General features: G+C 47.1%; 1 protein-coding gene across 1 annotated transcript in view; it reads right to left on the bottom strand.

Moving 5' to 3' along the window:
• Nucleotides 1–413: 413 nt before the first annotated feature.
• The window catches only part of SLC45A4 (solute carrier family 45 member 4), a 108516-nt gene continuing 99380 nt past the window's right edge, over nt 414–9549 (bottom strand). The window contains exons 6-8 of the mRNA XM_073679938.1: nt 8126–8225; nt 4859–5070; nt 414–4699 (exon numbers count right to left, since the gene is read on the bottom strand). Coding sequence (XP_073536039.1) covers nt 4328–4699; nt 4859–5070; nt 8126–8225 — 684 coding nt within the window. The 3' untranslated portion in view covers nt 414–4327. The remainder of the gene's footprint in view (nt 4700–4858; nt 5071–8125; nt 8226–9549) is intronic.

The raw sequence follows: 9549 nt of genomic DNA, 5'->3' as shown, positions 1-9549 counted from the left end.
AGCACAGCACGGAGAGGCCATCTCTTGTGCAGCAGCACAGCACGGAGGGCCCATCTCTTGTGCAGCAGCACAGCACGGAGGGGCCATCTCTTGTGCAGCAGCACAGCATGGAGGGGCCATCTCTTGTGCAGCAGCACAGCACGGAGGGGCCATCTCTTGTGCAGCAGCACAGCACGGAGGGGCCATCTCTTGTGCAGCAGCACAGCACGGAGGGGCCCATCTCTTGTGCAGCAGCAAAGCACAGAGGGGCCATCTCTTGTGCAGCAGCACAGCACGGAGGGGCCATCTCTTGTGCAGCAGCACAGCACGGAGGGGCCCATCTCTTGTGCAGCAGCAAAGCACGGAGGGGCCATCTCTTGTGCAGCAGCAAAGCACGGAGGGGCCATCTCTTGTGCAGCAGCACAGCACGGAGGGGCCCATCTTTTGTGCAGCAGCACAGCACGGAGGGGCCATCTCTTGTGCAGCAGCACAGCACGGAGGGGCCATCTCTTGTGCAGCAGCACAGCACGGAGGGGCCATCTCTTGTGCAGCAGCACAGCACGGAGGGGGCCATCTCTTGTGCAGCAGCACAGCACGGAGGGGCCATCTCTTGTGCAGCAGCACAGCACGGAGGGGCCATCTCTTGTGCAGCAGCACAGCACGGAGGGGCCATCTCTTGTGCAGCAGCACAGCACGGAGGGGTCATCTCTTGTGCAGCAGCACAGCACGAAGGGGCCATCTCTTGTGCAGCAGCACAGCATGGAGGAGCCATCTCTTGTGCAGCAGCACAGCACGGAGGGGCCATCTCTTGTTCAGCCAGGTACAGAGAGTTAATCTTTTATACAGCAGCACAGCATAAAGAGGCAATCTCTTGTGTGGCAGCACAGCACAAAGTTAATTTCTTGTGCAGCATGGAGAGTCAGTCTCTTGTGCAGCATAATCGTCTGCTTTTTTTTCTATGGCATCCATGATAATAAATTGCATACTATTGATCACCACCATGCAGTCATAATTCTGAGCACAAATATTCCATAGCATGGGAACCGGGTTCGGAAACCCCTTTCCCATGTACTGGATGCTGACTAATTGCTGATTTGGCGACAGAACAAGTGAACAGGGACTTACGGTGAACCTGTAGGACGGGGACTCCACCACAGTCTATAACCCTAAGTATAGCGTGAACACAGACAAATGGAGGGATTCAGGGCGATTCCTAAGAGCTGCGTTACGATTGCCGATCTCACTGATCACAACTTTGCAGCAGCTTGCTTTATGGTTGTAACTGCAGGAAGCTCAGTAGTCTGGATGATCACTGTCTTATAGTTATGTAAAATCAGCAGCTAAGACTCGCATGACTCTGCATGTCCTGGATGATGCACGGGCCATCAACCCTCCATAAGGGGATCGATCACATTCCTGACGGATTGTGGAACAAGTAATGTTGAAATAAAGTTTCTGAAACATTTTAGTATTGCAAAAAAAAAAAAAAAAAACCTGCCAGATGTGTTTTAGTTCAGGCATCACATGATTATTGTCCGCATAGAACGGTAATACATTATTACACTCTGCATATAGATTCTTATTGCATCGCCAGGGAGCGGGCTCGGAAAGTCTCCTTAAGGCCTAGGTTCTCCCTTCCACGCCATTTATCAGCTTAGATACATTCTACCTCTCAGGGTTATACTACAGTCACAACCAGAGCTGCATTTACAATTTTTTTTTTCCTTACTGGCCTTGCACAGCGACCCAATCTCTATTTTCATCCTTTGCACAGCATCCTAAGCTCAGCCTTGGATGCAGCTCTGGATGTGACTAGAGTATACCCTAAACATTTGTAAAGTCACACAACATGTTTATATATTAGTTGCAAATTGGTGAACAGTTTACCTTAAAGAGGACCTGTCACTTGTCAAAAAATATGTATTTTTTTCACCTGGTGTAAACGCCGCTGTTCTTCTGAATCCAACGCAGTTTTTCTTTTGTTTCTATGCCTCTCCGTTCCGGAGATACAGGCTCTTCTTCCATTCATGTAAATCTAATCTTCTTAGCCAAGAGGGCGTGATCATTGACTCCTCTGGGGACGTCTCCTTGAAGAACACACCCAGTTGGATAAAAAAAAAAGACTAAATTTACCTACAGGGGAGAAGAAGCCGTATCGTAGGAAAGGAAAGGCGTAGGAAGAAAAGAAAAACAACGCCGGATTCAGGAGAACAGCGGCATTTACACCAGGTACAAAAAGAAATGGAGCGACAGGTCCTCTAAGTACAGTAAAATTCCTTTAATCCAGCATTTCTCAGCATTCAGAACATTTTTTTTTTTCATTTTATTCCCAGAACCACCTGATTCGGAATCTCACAAAAACCCGAAAATGGAAGACTGAGAAGCAATAACCAATAGGAATACTACAAAAAAAATTGACAATATTATATTTTAGAATTATGGATCTATTATCATCCGACAATCCGGAATGTTTATAAATCCGGACGTGGATTAACGGCATTGTACCGTGCAGCTATGAAGATAAAAAATATATAGATATTGTTTTTTTTATTATTTTTTTCTATCCAATCTATTGTTCCTTCAAGTTTCGGTAAATTCCCCCCCCACCCGGCAGCGATAGACCGGCGGCGGTACAGCGTTTACATTCTTAGAAAAAAAAAAAAAAGATGTAATTAAGGCAAAAAAAAAAAAAGAAAAAGATTTTTCACATGCCAGTAATCTACTATATACAGATTATAAACCATGCATTTCAGTACAACTACTGAGGATTCAGACTGATGATCGATTATCACAAAGTGCAAAGAAGAAGAGGAAAAAAAAAAAATAAAAATTTGATGCTTGGAGCGAAAAATTTCCAATGCATGTGCCAAAAAACTGAAGATTCTGTGCCATACAAAACACATAAAACTCTGCATTAATTTGGGCTTACGTGCAGCACACTGGCATTGGGTAGAATTCCTCTACAGCTCCATATATGAAGGTAGAGGTGGCCAATTGCAACAACAAAAAAAAAAAATTATGGGGCTAAAACTTTTCAGATCTGCTATGATTTTGATAAGATCCCAAAAGTAGCTCAAAGACCATTAATACGGCAGTGTGAATATGCGCTTAGACCGGCTTCACACAGGGCGTTTCTTACGTTTTCGTGAAAATTTCTTGACCGCATTTTCAATTTTCTGTTCCTTTAAGAAAACATAATTTTAATAAAATGCTTTCAACTATTTTTCCCCTCCCCCTGTCGGAATCCGGCCTAAGCGGAACCCAGATGCCTGAAACGCGTCAGTGTCGATGGGAACGTGAATGAGTTCCTTAACTAACCTTTAAGATGCAAAAAAAAAAAAAAGACACAATCAACCCCAAAATAAGTTTTGAAAAAATAAAGGGTGCAAATAATAATAAAAAAACAAAACAAACTTCTTTACAGTAACCGCTATGGATATAAAGCAGATTTCTTTTCTGGTGCAATATAACGATATAATGTAATAGATCCAATAATTTCCTGACGGATGATTGGACCGAGGAATTAGGGGCGGTATTGCTTTAAATCTTGAACGCCTGATGTCAAGTGAAAAAAGGAACGAAAACTCGAATCGCAAGCGCATTCTCAACGCGTCCCGCAAACGGACGGAATTGTCACAACTGGAACATTCGCACGCAAAACGTATAGAACTTAGAAAGCAGAAAAAAAATAAAATAAAGTCTACGCTTTTTTTTTTTCACTTGTCAGGTGTTCGGACGCGGAGTAAAAGCTGCAACTATTAAAGGAAACTCTGAGATGAAAGTGCATCTGCCGCCGGCACGCAACGGCCATGGATCTACCTACGCGTCTTCTCAAAAAGCTTCCTAAATCTGTCCGCAGCTTTTTCATCCAGAGCTGTCTGATTCATAAGTACAAGGATGAAAGTGCAACCTAGATTTCTCCTAAAATTATTTATATTTATTTTTATAGAGTAAATATTTGGCGACGAACTAAAATTGTTGCCGCAAAGGTTTGTGCGTGCCGCCGACAGATGCACTTTAATGGGCGCGTTCGTAAATCAGCGCGGTTTTAAAATCTAGACAGAAAATCTATAGTAAAATACTTAATTAATCGAGTGCCGTAACAACCGCAAACCTAAGTGTTTCGCAGAACATGCAGGAAAAAAAAAAAAAGGAAATCCGTAAAAATATGAATTTTCCGTCAAAAATGTTCATCTAATTTTTGAGGTTTGGATTTGGAAGCGACCGCGGACTTCACTTCTTTTTCACACGTGAAGCTTTCGGGTCGTGGGTTGAGCGCAGTCTGCGGTTTTGCCGCTACGGTCGGGTCTGTAGGGTCTGGAATGTGTCGGGATTATTATTTTTTTTTCTAAACTGCGGATTCGCTTTCTACTTCCGGAGTAATGGCCGCTTGCCCTTTGGGGGAGAGTTTCAACACCAGAGGCTTCTCGGGACTCGCTCCGTTACTGACGGCAGCCTCTGGCGCCACCTGCTGACGTTTCGCTTCCTCCTTACTCTCGTCTGGGACTTCGGGGTATATGACTAAGAACGCAGCTGTGAGAAATCCCAAGAAGGATCCTATGGACGCCACCAGAGGTATGACTCGGACTGTGCTCACAAAATCCACCACCGCGCCGAGGGCGGAGGCCACCAAGATCTGCGAGATGTAGACCTGGCACGATAAGATGGCGCAGTCTATGCCGAAACCTCTCTTGGAGTTCCCGGGACTGTGGTGTATGTACTGTATGGGAAAAAGAAAGAAAAAAGGATTAGAAAAAGTTCAATTAGAAACATCAAAATGAATGGGGTCAAGCCGCAATACCATGCACAGCCTGTGGGCGGGTGTGGCACTGTTTTGGGAAAAAGGCAGCCATGTTTTACTAATGCGACTTCCTCTCACCTCTTTCATCTCGTGGTATTGTCCGAGCAGGGCGTAGGGACAGTAGGAGATGCTCATGGAGACGATCCCCATGGTGCTGATCATTACCATTGACACGTAGACGTTGGGGAAGATGAACATCACGGCGGTGCCGATGGAGAAGCCCAGCGTCCCCAGGATGTAGATGATTTTGATGCTCAGGTCGTAATTGTCCAGATATTTCTGAAGCAAAGCTGCAAGAAGAAACACAGAACTGATCCATCATTCCAGGGACCCTGAGGGGGACGGGGCCCGGTCTGGCCTCAGGGGGCAAGAACCTTACTTACCACCTGCTTCTCCGGTGCTGCCCCCGATCTGTGCTGACAATGCTCCAGAGGGGATGTCATGACTACATCACGCAACCAATCACTGGACTCACACAACACTGCTGGACCCAGTGATTGGCTGCAGTGGTCACTTGCTGTGGTTATAACATCATCACTGCAGCCATGTCAAGAAAGACTAGGGGCAGCATCGGGGGAGGCAGTACTGGAGCAGCTGGAAGTGGAAAACCCATTTCACCAGTTCACTGCCCTAAACCACTGAGGAATTTACTGTTAACCACTTTACTGCCCTAGACCACCAGGAATGTACCATCAACCACTTTACTGCCCTAGACCACCAGGAATGTACCATCAACCACTTTACTGCCCTAGACCACCAGGAATGTACCATCAACCATTTTACTGCCCTAGACCACCAGGAATGTACCGTCAACCACTTTACTGCCCTAGACCACCAGGAATGTACCATCAACCACTTTACTGCCCTAGACCACCAGGAATATACCATCAACCACTTTACTGCCCTAGACCACTAGGAATGTACCATCAACCACTTTACTGCCCTAGACCACCAGGAATGTACCATCAACCACTTTACTGCCCTAGACCACCAGGAATGTACCATCAACCACTTTACTGCCCTAGACCACCAGGAATGTACCATCAACCACTTTACTGCCCTAGACCACCAGGAATGTACCATCAACCATTTTACTGCCCTAGACCACCAGGAATGTACCGTCAACCACTTTACTGCCCTAGACCACCAGGAATGTACCATCAACCACTTTACTGCCCTAGACCACCAGGAATATACCATCAACCACTTTACTGCCCTAGACCACTAGGAATGTACCATCAACCACTTTACTGCCCTAGACCACCAGGAATGTACCATCAACCACTTTACTGCCCTAGACCACCAGGAATGTACCATCAACCACTTTACTGCCCTAGACCACCAGGAATGTACCATCAACCACTTTACTGCCCTAGACCACCAGGAATGTACCATCAACCACTTTACTGCCCTAGACCACCAGGAATGTACCATCAACCATTTTACTGCCCTAGACCACCAGGAATGTACCGTCAACCACTTTACTGCCCTAGACCACCAAGAATGTACCATCAACCACTTTACTGCCCTAGACCACCAGGAATGTACCATCAACCACTTTACTGCCCTAGACCACTAGGAATGTACCATTAACCACTTTACTGCCCTAGACCACCAGGAATGTACCGTCAACCACTTTACTGCCCTAGACCACCAGGAATGTACCATCAACCACTTTACTGCCCTAGACCACCAGGAATGTACCATCAACTACTTTACTGCCCTAGACCACCAGGAATGTACCATCAACTACTTTACTGCCCTAGACCACCAGGAATGTACCATCAACCACTTTACTGCCCTAGACCACCAGGAATGTACCATCAATCATTTTACTGCCCTAGACCACCAGGAATGTACCACCAACCAATTTACTGCCCTAGACCACCAGGAATGTATCGTCAACCACTTTACTGCCCTAGACCACCAGGAATGTACCATCAACCACTTTACTGCCCTAGACCACCAGGAAAGTACGTTTTACAACAGGGATTTTACCTTTAACTGCTCTATACCACCAGGCATATTAACATTCCTGGTGGTCTGGAGCAGTTAAAGATTACTTTCCTGTTGGTATAGGGCATTGGTTGGGCTAATAGGCACATTCCTGGTGGTCTAGAGCAGTTAAAGGTTAAAGATTACTTTCCTGTTGGTATAGGGCATTGGTTGGGCTAATAGGTACATTCCTGGTGGTCTAGAGCAGTTAAAGGTATTTTAACTGCTCTAGACCACCAGGAATGTACCTATTAGCCCAACCAATGCCCTATACCACCAGGAAAGTAATCTTTAACTGCTCTGGACCACCAGGAATGTTACCATTAACCCTTCCACTGCTCTGGACCACCAGGAATGTTACCATTAACCCTTCCACTGCTCTGGACCATCAGGAATGTTACCATTAACCCTTCCACTGCTCTGGGCCACCAGGGATGTTATCTTTAACATGTCATTGCTCTAGTAGTAACAATAAACTCCATAATTTCCAAAATTCATAAAGGAAGGTATCTCAATTATTTTGTCGCCAGGTTTCCTTGTGAAAGGGGGTCTGTGCACAGGTTCCTCCTTTGTTTGTGCCCCCTGAAACCATACTTTGTTGCAGTGGTCTTTACTAGTATGCAGTGAGTTAGGATGGGTAACAGCCTGACTTGTACATGTAACCGCAGCCAATGACTATTTTATATGAAGTGGACTGATGACACAATGGCCAGCCCCCCACCCACGACCGTGGCGGAGGTCATTTAGGTTGACTAGCAGCTACCAGTCTTCCTATATGGATGACCATTATGTGAGGTCATGTAACTTCAGGCTCTGGAGGAGCCACTAGAAGTTCGGTCTGCTGTACAATATACTGCCTCTTTTTGCTGCACAGACTTGTTTTTTGGCTCCCTTATAGTAAGAAGCATGAGAGGAATGCAGAGAAAATCATGCATCTTTAGGACAAAAAGGGTAGAGAACAAGAACGTGCGTCCTCTGTGTGCAGATACGGAGGCTTGGAGGGGACATTTTATAGAGAATGTTATAAATCAGTGACACATTGGTGATGATGAGGGTCATACTTCCTGCTCTGTTTCCGGTAACACGTGGACGTCCACGTACAGTCACCGGCTCACGGCCGCCGCAGCTCCTCATAAACCCTATTCATCTGCCAAAGAGGAGAGGACGAAAGCAGCAACATCTGCTGCAGCTTATCCCGCTCCAGCATCATACAGCACTTAATTACTGCTCCCTCCGTCTGACCCGCAGTCAGGGGCCGCTCACGTATCTCCCCACGGTGTATCCCTACACAGTGTGTACATACTGGTACAGAGAGAAGACCCCGTATACCAGAGCCGGGGAAAGCCTCACCTGAGCAGACGGCGGCGGTAGCAGCGTAGATGACCAGACCCCAGCAGCCCATCTGCACCCCGGCGTTGTACTGATGGAGTTCTGTAGAATTAGAGAGGCCCTAAAAGAGAGTAAGAGGTTACAGGACTCCTAAACTAGCAGCGGGGGCAAAGGATGAACGCAGCTGCAGTGGTGCCCAGTAGTCATAGCAGGCCTCTTACTGCCCCCAATAGTCATAGCAGGCCTCTTACTACTCCCAGTAGTCACTGCAGTTCTCTTACTACTCCCAACAGTCACAGCAGGTCTCTTCCTACCCCCAGTAGTCACAGCAGGTCTCTTACTACCCCCAGTAGTCACAGAAAATCACTTACTACCCCCTGTAGTTATAGCAGGACTTTTACTACCCCCTGCAGATATAGAAGGTCTCTTACTACCCCCAGTAGTCACAGCAGGTCTCCTACTACGACCAGTAGTTACAGCAGGTCACTTACTACCCCCTGTAGTCACAGCAGGTCTCCTACTAAGACCAGTAGTCACAGCATGTCTCCTACTACGACCAGTAGTCACAGCAGGTCTCCTACTACGACCAGCAGTCACAGCAGGTCTCTTACTACCCACAGTAGTCACAGCAGGTCTCTTACTACCCACAGTAGTCACAGCAGGTCTCTTACTACCCACAGTAGTCACAGCAGGTCTCTTACTACCCACAGTAGTCACAGCAGGTCTCTTACTACCCACAGTAGTCACAGCAGGTCTCTTATTACCCCAGCAGTCACAGCAGGTCTCTTATTACCCCAGCAGTCACAGCAGGTCTCTTATAATTACTACACCTGCCCACTACTGACTCCTATAGTCACACATCCTCACTAGTCACAGCAGCCTCCACATCCTCACTAGTCACAGCAGCCTCCACATCCTCACTAGTCACAGCAGCCTCCACATCCTCACTAGTCACAGCAGCCTCCACATCCTCACTAGTCACAGCAGCCTCCACATCCTCACTAGTCACAGCAGCCTCCACATCCTCACTAGTCACAGCAGCCTCCACATCCTCACTAGTCACAGCAGCCTCCACATCCTCACTAGTCACAGCAGCCTCCACATCCTCACTAGTCACAGCAGCCTCCACATCCTCACTAGTCACAGCAGCCTCCACATCCTCATTAGTCACAGCAGCCTCCACATCCTCACTAGTCACAGCAGCCTCCACATCCTCACTAGTCACAGCCGCCTCCACATCCTCACTAGTCACAGCCGCCTCCACATCCTCACTAGTCACAGCAGCCTTCACATCCTCACTAGTCACAGCAGCCTCTAGATCCTCACTAGTCACAGCAGCCTCCAGATCCTCACTAGACACAGCAGCCTCCAGATCCTCACTAGTCACAGCAGCCTCCACATCCTCATTAGTCACAGCAGCCTCCACATCCTCACTAGTCACAGCA

Source organism: Phyllobates terribilis, unplaced genomic scaffold (genome assembly GCF_046119375.1).
Source record: "Phyllobates terribilis strain yellow unplaced genomic scaffold, ASM4611937v1 Scaffold_4__5_contigs__length_816908805, whole genome shotgun sequence".
In the NCBI taxonomy this organism is placed as follows: domain Eukaryota; kingdom Metazoa; phylum Chordata; class Amphibia; order Anura; family Dendrobatidae; genus Phyllobates; species Phyllobates terribilis.
This window is presented reverse-complemented; position numbering and strand designations above follow the sequence as displayed.